Genomic DNA, 19,237 nt, shown 5'->3' on the forward strand with positions numbered 1-19,237 from the left:
TATGAAATATTGTTTTTATAAAATAAAATCGAATCTTAAAAAAGTACTTAGAATTTTAATTTAGCCATACTTATCAGTTAGTAATAATAGCTAAATTTATCAATTTCAAGACACATTTTAAATGTTTTGCAAAAACAAAAAAAATTAACTTTTATTATTTTTCATTTATTCATCAAATAAATTTTAAAAAATATCAAGAGTTATTTTTTCAATTAGTTAGTAACCATAAATAATTATATTTACCATATTAAAAGTGTTTATAAAATGCTTTTTAAAAACAAAAATATCTAACTTTTATTATTAACCAAATAATATTCATTCATTAAATTAATTATAAATTTCATATTTATTTTTAGTTTATTCTAATACTTTAATTATTTCTTAAATTTTAAATTAAAATAAATGACTAATGATGAAAATTAAATAATTTTGAAATCTACAAATATTTTAGGTATGATTTAGGATAACTTTTACATCAAAGCAATAAAATACTATTTTTATTTTATAAGACTAATTGTTTAAATAAATTATATATTTTAGTTTAAAATAAATATTTTACAAACACAATTAAAATAATAATTAACCTTCAATATATTTTATTAAAAAATCTTAGTATTAGAAATTTTTATACTTATATTTTTGAAATTAATTAAATAGATTAGAATAAAATTAATTATAAAATGTATTATCAGAAACAAATTCAATTTGACTGCTTTCATAGAAGTAAATATATATTTATTTACTACAGAATACTAATTAAATAGTAATCCATAAAGTCAAAAAATTTTATACTTTAAAAATCAATAATAATATTTGATAGAACTTTAATTTTATGATAACCATTTATGGATGTTCAAAACTGGAAAACTCAATTTTTTTTGTATCCAACAATAATTAAAAAAATTAATAATGAATGAATAAGGTGATTTACAGAAGTTTATTTATAATTTAGGTAAAAAACGAAGTAAATAAAATACGTATGTAATACATTTATTTGTTGAAAAATATGAGATTATTTATAATTTATGTTATGTTATGATATGTTATTTTAATTTGTTAAGCTTAGACTTATAATAATTATATTTACTTTTATCAAGAATTATAAACAATGATTTAGAAGTAAGTAATTAATTATTTATTTATAGCACAATTATTATTAATATATTTCTACAGTTTAAATTGTTTTGATTACTTTCTTTATTTACTCATTTACTTAATGGATTTTTATTTATTTGGTTATTTGTTTATCTTTTTTTATCCTTATCTTTTCATTTCAGAAATAAAAAAAATGATATATAGGGATTTAAGTTGGTTGGAAGTATTTAAGTAATAAGTAAGTAAATAAGTAAAAAGCAAGCCAAACTTAAAAAAAATCAAAAGTATTGGCTTTAATTATTTTTTTAGATGTTTCTTTAAAATGATCTTTGGTACATGGATATTGGAGTGACATTTGAGAGAGGAATTTATTTAGAATAATCCATTTATTAATAACTAGATAAATTTTAGCTGTCCATATTCAAAGAATTGGTGAGTGGTATATTATCTACTTGTCTTTATTAAGGATAATCGTATCCCATACTTTAGCTAGGAGTATACTTACTAGCACTAAATTAATAGGTATTCAATTCAGGATTATTGATAAATTTGAATATCTCCTTCTTGAATATACCTGATTTATTATTAGCAACTATTTAAACATATTCTTAATTCAAATTTTTGCTTATTTTAACTTCATACATACTCCCCTCTTCTAATTTTAGATCACCCTTAATAGGATTTTAGACCTTCAGAGCTTTTGCTAGGTAAGTTTCTTTTAATTAAAAAGATTATTTAAAAAAAAGAAATTTTGTTTAAATAAAGCAATAGCTGAATTTTTAAAAATATTAATGGTTCAACATGCTACTATTAAGTATTTGCATATTAATTTGATAATTTAGAAAATGACTTGAAAATCTTTTAAATTGTTTTATCAAACTAATCAAAAATAAATAGAGATAATTATGAAAAATTGAATTAAAATGAATAAATAAATTTACTGTCTCCATAGATGTTATTGATTTTGGATATGGGAACCATGTCGTTTTATTATGAAATTTTGCTGATTCTAGATGAGTTGTTGTTATTCATCTTTTTTTGGAAGTCAGATTAAATATTTTAATTTCCTGACAGAACTCTGATTCTGCTTTATTCCTCTTCATAGAACTATTCGCTTTGCTTAGAGCTTATAAATTAATTTCCGATTTAATTCAAAGATGATGGATGCCTAATTTGCGAATTATTAAAGTGATTCTATTTATAAGTGCTTTAAATAGTGTCATCAAATTAATTTCTAGAAAAGTCATTGATATTTTAGTTTTAACTTTTGTCATTATACAAGTTGAAACTATTTTAATTTATCATAGAGTTAGATTAAGGATTAATTGATGGCGAAGAGTTCATGCTCAATAGATAGCTTTGATTATTTGTATTGTAAAAGCTATTTGTGTTGTTTGTTTGAGCATTCAACATGGGATTCAAAGTGCTCTGAGTGCTTGATCTCTTCATATCAACTACATTATTTGTGATTTTAGCATTAACATTAAATCTGCTATTGTTTGGTAAATTATTAGGTGATACACTCCTTCTATAACTTGAAGGAGGACTTTGCTCTGGTGATTAATTTTCTTATCTATTTTTAAATTAGAGTCCTCCAACACCATCAAACTCTTCTACTTTATCATTCACTAGCAGTTTAGGTTATGTTAGTTCATTTTCATTATATTTTAACGGTGGTGAAGACGATTATAAAAGTGGTCTCTTCATACTATTTTAAGAACCATTTTGAAAATATTTTTATTAATTTTCTTCTTCATATGAATTTTCCACATACTAAGGTCTTTAAGATATTGCTTGAATTTATTGCTTCAACTAAGGAGGTAGGGCTGGTTACTTTGATTATTGCAAGGGTGGCTTGGAAGGGGACCTATTTTCAGAATTATCATAATTATGATTTTTGGAAGTTGAACTGATTCCACCTGGCATATTATTATTAGCATTTTGAATAGTAGCTGAAGAATTTTCTTCATTATCACATGCTACTTTGCTCAGTACTATTTTACTTGGAGTATTATCCTGTTCTAAATTGTAGTTTTTAGAGCCATTTACAGGAATATTAGTTTCGGAGGGTGTTTAGCTTTGATAGCCTTAGCTTTCGTTTAGCCCAAATATAGTAGAAACTCCACTACTCTTCATGAGAATAGATTTACGTGGTTCATTTTTAGGTCTATGAGAAGGCGAATTATTATCTGAATTTACTAAAATAGTTACTCTCTTTTTGTTTCCTTAGTCATCTAAAATTACATTTTTATTTATCATAGCAAAAGCAGGATTAATTGAAGATATTGGGCTATTTCCCTTTGAAAGTCCATCTGAATCTTCATAATCAACAGAAGCTTTATGTGAAATACTATTTTAGGACCTGTAGTTGCTATGTTACAATTAAATTGGTTCAAAAGGTATTGTCCTAAAAGCTTTGGTGGTTTCCCCAAAAGTTCTGATACCATCCTAAGTATGGTAGGACTAGGCAAATAGCTGACTAAAAAAGAGAATCATCCCTCTTTTTATGAAAATTTCCAGCATTTGCTTTAAACTTTCTTATATTTTTTACTGATTTTGGTTTTACTCCTCAGTGTTGTCGATATCTTTTGGTTTGCTTTTTATTTTTTATTGATTTATAATTAATTTCAGTTTAAATCTTTCAAAAAACCTTATTATTTCTTAAATAACTTCAAATAAAATTAAAAAAAGTTACTCTTTGTATTTCTTGTTGCTAGGACTGCTGCCTGAAAGGTATGTATTTCTTCTTTATCTTTTAGCAGCATCTATTTTGGTAGAAATCTGAGACTTTTTTTATTCAATTAAATTTTTGATTGTTACATCAATATCCAAACCTCCTTTTAAGATGTTTACTTTACCATACTCTCTATGGAATTCATCTTAAAGGGCTTTCGTTTTAGCAATATTCAAATAAATGTACCATTCCTTTTAGAAATAAATTAAATTGATTAATTATTAAGATTATCTATGTATGTATGTTTGGTTATTACTTCATATTATTCTTAAGTTTTACATGTGAAGAAGAAATCTCTCTTTGAACATTATTTAGTTTTTTTATACCAATTACTTGCTTTAATGATAAAAGGATAATCTGATCTACCATATTATTTAGGATCAAGCATATTAACTTCATAAATAAATCTTAGAGGAATAGCTCCTAAATATTCTTCTGGTTTTTCTTTAGAATCCTCTCTATTATAGTAATACCTTTTTTTAATGCAAAATAAAACATCATAAACAAAAAATATATTTATTTTTTATAAATTAATACCTAATATCCTTTGTGCTCATCAATACAAAACGCTCCGCCCAGCTATATTTACTGAAGTCTGATTTCTTATATAAATAATCCTCTTTAATCATGGTATTAGCGCTACTTGCAGATGCCGTGAGTTGAGATTAAATCTTTTTAACAATAATAGATCTTTTAGCCTTATGAGGTAGATTATCAATAGATATGTCTTTCTTTAGATATAAAAATTATCATGAAATTAATTGTAAAATTTATATATTTAATTTATAAAACCAATTTATATTTAGAAAAGAAATTATTTATTTAATTAATTAATTTTTTACAGAATTTTCTCCAAGTAGCCATTAATATTTAAGTTTTTCAATGTCTTCTTCTTCGTTGTATGGAAGAGACAAGGTATTTTAGAAAGTTTCTGCAACAATCAAATGAATTTATCTCCTTTATGTATAAATCAATCGCTAATAGAGAGTTTCCCTTACAAATGAATGACAGAATCTATAAATGACGTTGTTCTCATTTTAGTCTATGACTTCTAAAATATTTTAATCAGTTAAAGCATTTAGAGCTTCAACTAATTTATCTGTTTTTAATACATTTCCAAATGGGTGCACTTTGATCAGAGTTTACAAATCAAAAATATCTCCAATCACACTTGCTATTTTTAAAATAAGCAAATCCAAGCATCCTAGTTTATCCTGTATTGGAGTATTCACATTGTATTTACCTTTATTAAATGTAACAAGTTAAAAATCATGAAATAAATAAATAAAATTTAGAATTTACATAAAGGAACATCGATAGTTACCAAATCTTCGAGCAAAATTGCTTTTTTAAGATGAGGAGTGATATATCCAGTTTTAGGTTCTAATTCATCATAATTATAAATGTTATTTAGCTCATCCTCGATTTCTGGGGTATTTGGTTTAAAGTTAAAGTCTTTAATGATAAGAAGCTTCTATTTAAGTAAGTTATCTATCAAATGTAAAGCAGTTAAAGGATTTCCTGATGTTTTCAAGTACAAAAAATTGTGAAAAAGATGGTCAGGGAAATATGCAAGTTCATTTTTAATTTTAGAAAAGAAAAGATAGCTAAAATTATCTTTTTCGTATTCAGTTATCTTCTCTTTCAGTTTAATTTCTTATTCTAATTTTTTATTATACTAATTATTCTGCATTTAATTCACAATATGCTGTTCTTGGTGTCCATTTCCATTTTATATATTTTAATTATTATTTCCTTAAGTTTCTATTTATTAGACTTTTTTTTGTATATAACTTAGTTTCTCTAAATTATAAACTTCCTTTATTATCTATTTTATTTCATCCATAGGTAACCCATTGATTTCAATTATTTTGCACAAATCTGTTTATTTATCTATTTATTCAGTTAAAATTAGTTTGTTTAAATTTACAAAGTTATAATATCACTTTTTTAACATATTTTTTGTGAAAACTTAATAATTGATTGAATTAATGAAATATTATAATTACCAATATCAGAGTTGAATGAATCGTTATCCATGTTTCTGTGCTCTGCATCATATAAAGTTTCTTTAACTTACATTATGAAATTCTAATTTTATACCTCCTAAGGTGGAAGGAAGGGAGTTGGGAAACTAGGTTTTTCTATAGAAGCATTTCTCATGGCTCCGATAATAAAGACTCTATCAAATTTTTTAAGAATGTCTTTTAACAATTTGAAAGAGTAAGGATCAGCATATTGGAGATCTTCAAGACATAAAACAAGAGGAGCTATTTTTTCTCTATATCTTCTTTGTGAGTCATTGTTACTTTCTTGACTACCAATAGAAGTAGTAGAGTCTATAAATTTATTTTAAAAATTTTCAGTTTAAAATTAAAAAAGTTGAATTTATTAAATTTATGAAAAAAAAGTCTCAAATTACAAAAATAAAAACTGAATATTTAAAAAATATATCCATCCATCCATCCAATCATTTAATTAATTATTTAATTAGGACTTTGCTTTAAATTAATTAACTTTTGAAATACCTTTTCTAGAGCCTTTTTATAAAGTTTGACAAAAGTAAATTGAAAAGATTTCAAGGGCTAATTTTGAAAGTTATTTCTTTTCTTCTTTGTGTCTTTCTTTGAATTCTTTTTCTTTCAAAGTATTGAAGGGAGGTGGGAAATTTTCTACATAGTTATATTCAGTTAAACCACAAATTTCTTTAAAATCTTATATTCTTTTTTAATAATCTTTATTTGAGTTATCGCCTATTCTGATACTGTCCGATTGAACTTTTCATAATAAATAAATAAGTAAGTAAATAAGTAACTAATAAGGAAAAGAATAGTTCTGTTTAATGTTAAAGTAAAAGATTATTAATTTTACATATTCCTTTATCTATAAAATTAGCTATTTTGAAATACTTTCTGTCATCAAGAACTTATCTATTTTTAGAGTCTCCATCTTTATCTTTTTTGAATATTTGATTATATTTTTTTTCACCAAATAACTGTTAGAGCTGACTTTGTTCATATACTCTTTATTCTATAATTGAAATTATTTCTTTAAGAACTGAACGCATGATATTCATCTTTTTGAATTTATTTGAAGGATCAAGATTGGAAACTATTATTCTAGGTCTTTCATTATATTCATATTATATTTTTTTACTACTTTTATCGATATGTGCCTGAGTTTCGTAAATCAAATTTCTTAAAAAGAGACTCTTTCCCATACCCATGTCTCCTTGAATGATGAGACAACCTTTTAGAATTTGATTGCCAGTTGTCAATTCACAGTATTCTAAAAATTTTTGCACTTGATGCTTTGCTTCATAAAGTTACTCTGCTCTACTCTTCCCGTGCATAAAATTAAAAAATTTTTTTTTGAGCTTTTTTTCTTCAGGATCCATCGGGAAAGCAAATAGATGAGTTCTTAGAGAAGGGAATCTATTTTCTCTATCTAACTCACTTAGTTACTTGTCATTTAAATCAAGAGGGTAGTAAATTGGAAGATAGACAGATTTTCCCTTTTGTTTATTTCATAAATTATTTTATCTTACTGCTCAATATCGATAAACAAATTAATTAATAAATTTACCTTAAATTTATATGAATCTTTAAATTTAAATGATATTTTATTTTGAGCTTGTTTCATTGTTGCTTCTGAGCACAATATTTTGAAATTTTCATCTTATTATTCGCATGCTTTTTACATAATACGAGCTGATAAATTAACACTATCACCAATAACTGAATACTCTCTTCTGTTACCACTAGTACCAACAACACCAGCAAAAACTAAACCTGTACCAATTCCAATACTGCATTTACAACTTTATTTTCCTATTAAGTAGATAATTTATATTAACTTTTAAATCAAAAATACATTTACAATAAAATAAAAAAATAATTGATCAATTTTTAAGCTCTTTTTCTATTAAAATTATTTATTAAATAAAATAAAACTATTATTTTTTGTATAATTGAACAAACTACATTCATTATTCTCCAATTAATTTAAAAAATTGCACATAATTTATTTTTAATTCCATTTCCTAATTAGTTTGTCTTAAATTAAAAAATATCCATTTCTTCAACTTGTTTTTTACTTTTGTTTAGTTCTTACAAAAAGTTATGAAAAAACTGAGAATAGGTTTTACCTTTTACTAAATTAATCAACTATTAAGCTAAAATATGCATAAAAAGTATCTGATAATAAAAAATTTTGCAATTTCTTTCAGATTTATGTTAAACACAACTATTTTAATTTTGCACAAGGATAGTTTTTGCTAATTTAGGAATTATTGGTGTGGAAGAAAATTATGAGAGTGGTAATCATTTATTAATTAATTTCTTAATTACTCAAATTAAAAAAGGTTTGGGGATGCTAATTATTACTAAATGAAAATCAATTCTTAACAATATTTTTACTATTTAAAGATTCTTATTTGATTTTACTGCTTTCCATTCAATTAAAAATTGCTTAATTTTTTATTTTATTTGTTCCTCAAAATTTAAATTGGAATTTGGCGTAAAAAATCATATAAAAAAATACTTACTTAGCTAGTTTTTGATTGCATAAGAACAGAGTACTGCTCTTACAGCATCATCTTAATGTGTAATAGGAGGTAAACCAAAGACAACAATTAAAGTAGAACCTTTGTCATCCATCAAAAATTTATTTAAAGAACCTTCATACATGTATACACACTTTTGGATAATTTGTATAACCTTTTAAATTTTGTTTAAACCTTCTTCATCAGCGCAATCAGATAAATCAATACCTATATTCATAAACATAATTGTAACTACTCTCAATTCTGAACTCCATTATTCTTATTCGTATTAAATGTAAGCTTAGAGAGAACGTGGTACATATTATAATACTCCTGACTTAATTTTTTCTATATCTGAAGCTCTCATTTTATCTTTAATCATCATCGCATCAGCTTTGACCTAATTTTTACATAAAAAAGATTTAATAAATGGATTTACTTGAGAAAATAAACGCTAAATTGGTTTAAAAAGTGATCATTTTTATATATTATTTTAGAGGAGTGTAACGAATTTAATTTATATTTTTATTAAAAAATCAATAAGTGTAAGATAAAATAAATAAATCTTGATTTTTAATTTATCATTTAAGTAACAGTAATCTGAGAAATTCAAACAAAAATTATAATTTTATCTATAATTAATTAATTCAACTTATCAAATCTAAATGTTAGAAATTATATATTTAATTAATTATTAGCAAATTTTTATTCTGTATTTCATTTTAGCTAATTTTAATCCTCTTCTAGCTTTAGCCAATCTAATTTTATGAATATTTTGCTAAAGTTCTTCGGTTGGTGAAAATTTATTTTTTTAAAATCTTTAGAAATAAAATTTATTAGTAATTAAAATTTAATTTTAGGCACTTTTACTTTTGAGTGAACAAAAGGTATGGTTTGCTTGGTAAATTAGTTTTACTTCTAAATTATTTAATTTTATCAGTTTCTAACTGTGAAAAAATAAAAAAATAATTAAACGATAAATAAATGGCGTTGTTTTTTAATGATTGATTGTTAAGAGCTTTTAAATTTATCTTAAATTTTATAGAACCAAAAAGTTGTAATAAAATAGACTATCTTGCTTGCTTGATTGCATTCATTCATACTTTCTTTCTTTTAAATATCTAAAAATGATATTAAGGTAGTTATGTAGCTAATGTGAATATTTTAGGATTTGCAAATATGGAAACAAACTAATTACTAAATCTTACACTGCTAAATTATACAAAAATAATCTAGTTTATTATTGCTTATAATTGCTTTTATAAAGGAAAATTTATAGTTAAAAAACAAACATTTCTTACCATAACTTTTTCTTTAACTTTCAAAACTTAATATATCTTGTGGTCAGCATTCTTTACTTTGCATTCAAAATGATTTTAAATTAAGTCGTAGATCTACTGAGAACAGTTAATAACACCACCTGATTCAGCTTCGTGCTCTGCGCTGAAAGCTTAGGTAAGTGGATCTCCTGCTGGAAGATATTCGGCTCTGCCAAAAATACCACCAACGTATATAATTGAAAAATCTCCTACACCAAAACCAATTTTAACTGATAATTTAACACCATCAGTGATATTCATATTATCTAATTTGGATTAAATTGAAAGTGCCGCCTAAACAGCTTAACGGCAGGTATTTTATAGCTGGTTTTCATGCTTGGGTGGAGGCCAAACAACAATCATTGCATCACCTGCAAATTTAAAAATATCACCTCCAGACCGCCCTATTTCTTTGACCATCAATTCCATATAACGATTAATGGCAAAAGCAATAATTTCAGCGCCTTCTGGACCTCTTTTACTTAAAGTTTCTGTTAGATTTGTAAATCCACTAATATCAGCAAACATAACAACAGATTTTAGTGATTACTTTTCTGGCAAATTAATTTTATCTTTTTTGATACTTTTCTCATGCAAATGCTAAATTACCATTGATGGGACGAAACCCAAAAATGAATTTGAGTTTGAAATAGGAATAGGATTCATCTTTTTACAATCTCAATTACTCTTATATATTTATTTACTGCTGAATTAAAATCCAGTTCTATCCTTTACTTTTATATTGAGTTTAAGAATATAAATAGCTAAATTTATTATTATAATCTATTATTGATAAGTCCTATTCAAATACTCTTTAAAATAGGCTTTGCTAGTTTCTTTTCTGCTTTGTTGTTCTCTTTAGATTATCTGTGATGGCAATAAATAAGGTTAATAAATTTTAATAATTTTAAGTTCTCTTAAAGGTAAGTTTATTCCTACCAGGGCAATAAGCGTGAAACCTCTTGTTTGTTATAATAAATATTTATCCTGCTTATGCAGATACTTGGTTGATAACTTAATTTGCTTCCTCCTTAGCTAAAAATGGTGAATGTATTGCAAACTCCTTTAATAATTTATTTATAAGTATATATAAGATTTTTGTTGTTATTTTGTTATTGATTTATTCTTTTTATTCTATCTATCTATCTAACAATCAATCAATACCAGGATTATTTTCCTTTTACTTTTAACTTGATAAATATTATTTATTAATGATAGTTATTCAATTGAACAATCAATCAATTAATCAATGATTTTTTCTTTAGAAAGTCTCTTTTACTTTCCTTTTAATTACTTTGTTATCCTTTTTATTATTCCTTATTTCTATCATTAAAAGTATGTTGTTACTTAGTCAAAAAATAAATCAATAGAGGTATATATGCTCGCATTTGTATTTTGATATTTAATTACTTAACTATTAATATATAATTTTTTTAATGGCACACTCATTTATACATAATTTGGTATATTTTCATTCTTTTATCTTATTAATTTATTTTTCATTTGACTTTCTCCATCTTTTTTTATTGATTTTTTTATTTATTAGATAAATTTTCTTTCTAAAGAGAAAGTTAGTTATTTTCTAATTTGAAAGTGTTAATAATTAAGAATACGCAATTAAATTATTTGATATTTTTAATGTGAAGTTAAATCTGTGGTCATTTATCATTCAAACACTAAAATAAATATTAGATAAGTATATACAAAATTGAGTGTATTTAATTTCCTTGAACATAACTTTAAAAATATACTTCATTAATTTTTCAATTTCAAATTAATACTTTTAATTATATCCTCAATCAGTCTAATTACAAAAACTTTACACTCAATAGTTTAATTCTATTTATGCCTAAAATAACCTTAAGCATTTTTATTTAATCATTCCAAATTAGATTTACAATTTTTATATGCAAAATAAACCTAAATCATAAATTTTTATTACTCTCAATAATAATTCAACTTACTTACTATCGTTTTTAAAATAAATAAACATAATTTTTTTTCAAAATATAAAGTAAAAATTCAATTAAGATTACCTTATTTATTTTTATTCCTAATTCTTTTTGATTTTTATGAATAAAATATAATTTTTTTGTACATCTAATACATTTCAGGCATATATTTATTTAAAAGATATAGAAGCATACCTCTTTTTGTTAAATTATGGCAATTTTTGTAGGATTTTGGTTTATTAAATATTGATTTTTAGATTTATATTTGGCCTAATACCATATATATTTTATATGGTTAAACCGAACAATATACAGTAAAACCGAATATACTATCGACCCTATTAATTACTTATTTATTAACCCTAATTTTAGAATAAGCTTCAATTATTATAGAAATAAATTTAGATAAATAATCAATTTTAGTTTTTGATTAAAAAGTAAAATTTCTTTAACAACTTCAAAATCAATTTTGAGCTTTTTAATTTAATTTGAAGTTTTAATTTATTTCTTTACAAATATCAATAAAAATATTATAAAAAATAAAATAATACATAAATCTATTTATAAAAAATAATTACTAAGAGTTATTTGAATTTTACTTATTAATAAATGAAAGCAATAAAGAATTCTTTATTGGCAAGATTTATATTTTAATGATGTTTTAACTTTTTTAATAAATAAATAAAAAAAGATACAACAACATTCAATTTTTAATTGACTAATTTTTAAAAATAGTTTTCCTTATTACTTCTGGGTTAAATTAAAACTATAATTCAATATCTCTTTTAAAATAAAAAAGATTTATTTTAAACTTTTTCTACAGTTCCGTATTTTAAAATTTAAATATTCTTAAAATACACCTTTTACATAAAAAAACATTGTATGGTTTTTAATTGTGTTAAGGCGATTATATTTCTAACTAAAAATCTCCAGCTGTCTCTTAGGATAAGCAATAGATGCACAGTTTTTGTTAGTAGATAGCTTAATAGAAGTAAATTAGTAATTAATTGAGCTTCTCTATACTTACAATTTCTAACTAATTAATAATTTACTTTATGCAAACAAGACAATGTTTTTAACCATCTTCACAAATAAAAACTTAAGTTGTTACAAAACATTTTTAACACTAGCCAAAATAATCATTAATCTCATATTATTTTTATATTAAATTTAATTTATTAAAAAAGGGCGAGTATTTATTAGCATAGCATGGCTAACAAATAATTAAATTGAAACTAGTATCAGCCATATTCTAATAATAAATTAATAACTTAACTTTTTATTCACTTTTTTTGCACTCAAAACATCTATAGTTTTCAGAAAAAGTCTCACTAAATTAAAAAATAGAATATAATATTGGTGTATAAATTATTTCATTCTTTTTATATTTTTTTTCTATACAATTAATGCAACGTTATTTGGTAAAATACCGTAAATATTTGCATTCAAAACTTTTGATAAATTTTACTTTTATATCACATTTTTAGCAATTGATATCTTTTTATAATTTTTCATAAATACTTTTTATTGGTTTTTCCATTTGATCTTTATACAATTCGATACATTTTAGGCAATGCTAAACATTTTTTTTAGAGCATTATGTTAAAATGATTATGCCATCTCTTATTTTTTTGCAAATTTTGCAAGAAAATTCCTCTAATAATTCTTCTTACTATTCAATTAATGTATATTATGATTATATGATATTTTCTTTAACTTAGTTACTTACAGCTAACTTATTTTCTTAATTAGATTAATTATCTATTTTTTTTGGACTTTCCATTTAAAGCTATTAGTAGTTGTTGTTGAATTGTTGTTATAGTTATTAATTTGTTTAAATTCCTTCTTGTTCATTTTCTTAAGGCCATAAAATTACTTATGAATCTATTTAGCAGATTGAATTTGTAAACAAGCAATTATAATGACCCTTAGTAAATAAAACAGAAACCACATTTGATTTTATGCTATCATCGAATTTGTATTCATATTCATCTTAAAATATCTCCGAATTTATTCTATAAATATTTTTGACAATCAGATCTACTTCAAAAGCCTTTTATATATTTAATGTAATAAATTTAAATATGAACATATAAATGCTGAAATTTTTATAATTTAATATCTAATTTTAAACATCTTGTTTTTGCTAATCTAAATATTTCAAACATCGTTCGTTTGTTATATTTAGAGAGAATAGCTTTTTTGTGCTTGAAACAGTTAGATTAATTAAATGGATTGGAAAGTTGTTATTTTATTATTATTTTAAATATATAAATATTGCTAAAATTTACCTTAGCTGCTATTGGTATGATAACATCTTCAGCTTCTTAACCATAAAGTTCAAGATTTTTAGGAGAGTTTTCTCTAGATTCGTCTGTTATGAAAAAACAGTAATTAGGATCTGTAAGCAGATATTAAAATTTATCAAAAATGATATTCCTGCAAATAATAATTGTAGCAGCATCTACGAAAGGCTCATGGTTATAGTCTAAAAAGAGGTCCTTGAGCTCATATTTGTGATCATTTTTCAATTAGGTCTAGCATTTTATAAATACATTAATCCAAAACTATAAAAAACTGCATTTAAATTCTTCTGTTAAATTTATTTGATTTTAAGTGATATTTTCTATTTTATATTATAAAATCTTTAGGCCAAGAACTTGTTTGAATAGTTTTAAAATTTCTTTATTATTTTTTTATATAACTATTGTAAATAGGTAGCATAGCATAAATGACCTATAGAAACAGTTACCATCCCCTCTAATAAGAATTTAATAAGGAAATTTTTTGCTTGCGTCATAATAGGCTTGTTTGAGCTAATCACTCTTAATGTTAAAATCAGCATATAATCTTAATAACCCAAACAGTTACAAAGGTTCATAACTAAAATTTAGTTTACTTATGAGTTATTGTTGTTTATTATAATCTTAGTTTTATGCCATACGCTATTCATAGTAGTTAATTATGTTTAGTATTTCATAATTTTAAAATATCTCAAGAATATCTTTCACAAAATATTCTTTTTTTTGAATAATTATTTTATTCGTATTTTAAATATTATTTTGTTCTGCCTGCTACATCTAATAAACCTAATGTCTCTAAAATTAAAATTATTAATTCGCTTGCTATTCCATATTTTTAAGATCTATTTATTTAGCTTATGAAATGTATAACTATCTTTCAATCTATTCCTTTTTTTCCTAATCCAAAAATATTTTTGTTATATTTAGTAGTAAATAATAATTGTTATTGCTATCTTTTAACTTAATCTCAATTATTAAATTAATTTATTATGAGACAGAGTGAAAAACATAGATAGATATTAAGTGTTAGATAAATAAAAAATTTCTCCTATTATTTATCTATTTAAAAGTCACTAAAAGATCTTATCTATTATTTTTCTAAATTTTCTGATAATATTTAATTGCTGAATGATTGGTGATATTCTAATAAAGTTAATCACCGAATGTAAAGTACATTCAAAAGAAAATCTAAGTTTTGATTTTAATTCTCAAAAATAACATCATAACTTTATTAAATATGCCGAATTTCATCATTCACTAATTATTATAATACAATCTCATAAATTAGATTTTTAATTAAAACAAACTACATGATATTTTATTATTTAAAAAAAATAAATAAATTTTATTATTTATCAATCATAAACAATTAAATATTAATACTATTAAAACATGATGATTTAATTAGATAATAGGAATTTAAAGTGATAATTTTTAATTTAAATTATTAATAAATCAAATACACTCATAAATTTATTTTTTATCTTGTTAATATTATATCATTATTTACTCTTCTTAGCTTGAATGAAAGGAAACTTTTATTTTATTTTAAAATTTTAATTTAAAAAATAAATTAGTGTTTATTTTTAATCAAAGGAACATTTTACATAACAACCTAAATAAAACTGTGAATGATTATAAAAAATTATTTATTGTACTAATTCAATTTTTTTAAAATTTTATTTAGAATCAAAAATTTAATAATAATTTTTCATTTAAAAGTTTAAAAGTAAAAGTAAATTATAAACAATTTTTGGTTGGCTAATTTGAATCATACATAGACAGATAAATCAATAAACAGACATTTCTTGAATTAAATAAGAAATTAATTTTACTTTTATTGAATAATTTTTAGAGTTTCAATTAAAGGTTCATGTTTGTTTATTTATATGCACTTATACTTTTTCAGAGCTTGCTTTTAATAAGTGATAATGGGTTAATTTGTAATTCAGTTTTCTTAACTTTATCAACTACAATAGAGCCAAATAATACAGCAGCTCCAATTGCGATATAAATCCAATATGTTTAGGGATTCTTTTTATTTTTATTTTATTTATCTGAAGAATGTTATTGCTATATTTACTATATCCTTTCAGATGTCTTTTTCTAGCCATGATTTTATTAAGATTGACCCTGACTTTTGTTTTGATTTTCATTACCTTCAGGATTGATAGAAGAATTGACCTCTTATCTCTATTCATTTCTATGTCTTAAACTTTAAGAATTATCTCCTATGTTATCTTATTGATCTTAAGAAATTGAAAGTCCATCTTGCTTCTTTCTTTCTTCTTATTCCTTTTACCTTTTCAAACTCTCTTCTCTTTCCCTATCTTCAGCTTCTCTTTTTTATTTCTCTAATTTTATTCTCTCTTCTTCCCTTTATTTGTCCTCTGCTTACTTTTTCAACCTTAATTCATCTGCTTCTTTTTTCATTCTTGCCTCCTCAGCTTCCTTTTTCAGTCTTGCTTCTTCTTTCAACCTAGCCTCTTCAGCTTCTTTTTTTAATCTGGCTTCTTCTTTCAATCTTGCCTCTTCAGCTTCTTTTTTAATTCTTGTTTCTTCAGCTTCCTTTTTTAACCTAGCTTCATCTTTCAATCTTACCTCTTAAGCTTCCTTTTTGATTCTAGCCTCTTCAGCTTCTTTTTTTAATCTAGCCTCTTCAGCTTCTTTTTTGATTCTGGCCTCTTCAGCTTCTTTTTTAATTCTTGCTTCTTCAGCTTCTTTTTTTAATCTGGCTTCTTCTTTTAATCTTGCCTCTTCAGCTTCTTTTTTAATTCTTGCTTCTTCGGCTTCTTTTTTTAATCTAGCTTCTTCAGCTTCTTTTTTAATTCTTGCTTCTTCAGCTTCCTTTTTTAACCTAGCCTCTTCAGCTTCCTTTTTGATTCTGGCCTCTTCAACTTCTTTTTTAATTCTTGCTTCTTCAGCTTCCTTTTTTAACCTGGCTTCTTCTTTCAATCTTACCTCTTCAGCTTCTTTTTTTAATCTAGCTTCTTCAGCTTCTTTTTTCAATCTTGCCTCTTCAGCCTCTTTTTTTAATCTGGCTTCTTCTGCTTCTCTTTAAAATCTTTCTTATTCTTACCTTTGTTATTATTCTAGTTCCTTTTATCTCCTTTCTTCTTCTTATCTTTGTTATTATTCTTATAATTCTCTTTCTTATTCTTGCTATAATTCATCATCCAAATTTGAATCAAGCTACTCACGTTTTTCTTCATTATGATGATGTCTTTTATTTTATTCTTCTGGTGTTACACTTTCATCTTATTGTGCTTCATAATCTTCGTTATTTTATTCAAGTTCTTGTTCATATGTCTCTTCATCTAAATCATCTAAGAGATCATCATCGTCGTCGTCTTTTAGCTAACCGTCCTTTTCTTTTTTTGCTTAGTCAATATTTTCAAAAAGCTCAATTTCATCATACTCAGATAAATGAGTAAAGTACAAATCCTTAGGTATTAATGATTCAAAATGATTTTTCTAGCAGCAAAGAATAATTTTTTCTAAAGAATCAAATCCAGGTAAGGGCTTAAATTCTAGCTCATTAGTAACATATTTCTTATCATTCAAGTAAAGATTTTAGATGACTAAATCTACTTAAAATGCCTTTTAATAAATTTATTTATTTATTACAATATGCTAAAAAAGTTAAATAAAATAAATTTATTGATATAAATTAGTTAGGATAATCTTAATAATGATTTTTTAATTACCTAAGCAGCAACAGGATAAATAAATTCTAAAGCTTCTAAAGTGTATTCGCTTAAGTATTTGTGAATTTTATTTTCATTTGATTTATCTACGAGATGCTAATACTTTGAGTCTGAAGAAAAATCTTCAAGTCTTGTTGAAATTAAATGCCTGCAAAAAATAACCATACCAAAATCTACAATTGGAGTAGAGTTATACTTTTTTACAAATTCTTTTAAATTGAATTGTACAGATCCAAGACTAAATTCAACACATTGATAGAGAAAACTTAATAAAAAGCACTTAATAAATTCTACATTTCTTTTGTTGGCTTTAACTTTTTTGTGCTTGAAATTAATTTCAGTGACTTTTTCAATGTCTTTCATAAGCTAAATGAGTACAGGAGTTTTCTTGTTTAAAATAAGAGATATTACTAAAGATAGCATAAATGATCTGTAAAAGCTATTTGAATCACCTCTAACCATCATGTAAAAGGGATACTTCTCTACAATTTTAGATAAAGCTTTATGATATTTTTCGTCTTTTGAATACTTCGCTCCAAAGACATCTATTTTTGATATCACATGGATAGATTTTAGCTTTATGTTTAGCTATTTCACAAATTAAATTAATGCATCTTTATAGCTAATATTGTATTTCTCAGCTAAGTGCATCATATCTTCTAAAACTTATGCGAAATCCATGTCCTTGCTAAAATGGACTAAGAAATCATTGTCAGAAATTCTTTCAAACACTTTAGGTTTATTAAAACGAGTACCTGTATTTTATTTATTTATTTTTTTAATTTTCATTAGAAAAATCTAGTTTACAAAAATAACAATTTCAAAAATTAATACTATCCATTATCGATTAGTCCTAAAATCTATTTACCCTTCTTACAATTAAAAATTTTTTGATTTAGTGTGTTTTTTATTATTTATTTATTAATTAATTAAAAAATGTATTGAAATATTTTCTATCTTAATGTGGTATCTTAGATTTAATGAGTTGAGATAAGTAATTTGAATAGCAAATACGTTTTTATTATCTTATTCTTAATAATAATAAATATAATATCTATTAATCCACTAGTTATTAATACAGCGTATTAGATCAGTGAATTAGAACGTATTTGTTGACGCATTCGATTAAAAACTCAATTTTTACTGGCAAACTTAGCAGATTAAGTATTTCAGAATTTTTTAAAAGAAAATATTTTAAAATTATTGAATAAAATTGAATTTTTAAATATATAAAAAAAATTTAATATAATTTATTAAAAGATTTCTATTTCATTTATTAGCTTCTTAATATAAAATAAAAAATTAAAAAATAAATAAATATTTTCTATTTAAATTGGTTGAATAAATTAAGCTAAAAACAAAAGTTATTAATAATTAAAACAAAATTAACAGAAATAGAAAAAACGAATACTTATTAAATGAACAAGCATATCAAAATATTTTACAAAAATTTAATATGATTATTCAAAATTGATAATAAATATTAATTATTAGAAATTTATAAAAATTTTTATGTCTTTTTATGTGTATTTTATAAATAAAGAGTAACTTTTATGAGAATGAGAATATGATAGCTTAGCAAAT

The 19,237-nt window shown here is 23.5% G+C and overlaps 3 protein-coding genes across 3 annotated transcripts; all 3 read right to left on the reverse strand. All coding sequences in view use genetic code 6, as the record gives it.

Moving 5' to 3' along the window:
• Positions 1-1,373: 1,373 nt before the first annotated feature.
• On the reverse strand, positions 1,374-10,357 carry TTHERM_00998950 (PH domain protein; the record flags this gene model as incomplete). Its single annotated transcript, XM_001030906.2, has 13 exons — positions 1,374-1,810; positions 2,037-3,691; positions 3,791-4,020; positions 4,086-4,302; positions 4,367-4,560; positions 4,672-5,072; positions 5,132-5,722; positions 5,839-6,168; positions 6,358-6,606; positions 6,701-7,343; positions 7,415-7,659; positions 8,376-8,772; positions 9,674-10,357. 13 exons carry the CDS (start codon positions 10,355-10,357, stop codon positions 1,374-1,376), a joined length of 6,273 nt encoding a protein of 2,090 aa, XP_001030906.2.
• A 1,989-nt stretch (positions 10,358-12,346) lies between these two features.
• On the reverse strand, positions 12,347-15,122 carry TTHERM_00998960 (peptidase C65 otubain protein; the record flags this gene model as incomplete). Its single annotated transcript, XM_001030907.2, has 2 exons — positions 12,347-13,696; positions 13,935-15,122. The coding sequence occupies 2 exons, from the start codon at positions 15,120-15,122 to the stop codon at positions 12,347-12,349; spliced, it is 2,538 nt and encodes an 845-aa protein (XP_001030907.2).
• A 729-nt stretch (positions 15,123-15,851) lies between these two features.
• On the reverse strand, positions 15,852-18,494 carry TTHERM_00998970 (transmembrane protein, putative; the record flags this gene model as incomplete). The annotated part of the gene is made up of 4 exons (XM_001030908.3): positions 15,852-16,430; positions 16,908-17,546; positions 17,654-18,408; positions 18,488-18,494. 4 exons carry the CDS (start codon positions 18,492-18,494, stop codon positions 15,852-15,854), a joined length of 1,980 nt encoding a protein of 659 aa, XP_001030908.3.
• Between the last annotated feature and the right edge of the window lie 743 nt (positions 18,495-19,237).

This window comes from Tetrahymena thermophila, assembly GCF_000189635.1.
Source record: "Tetrahymena thermophila SB210 genomic scaffold scf_8254595, whole genome shotgun sequence".
Taxonomy (NCBI): domain Eukaryota; phylum Ciliophora; class Oligohymenophorea; order Hymenostomatida; family Tetrahymenidae; genus Tetrahymena; species Tetrahymena thermophila.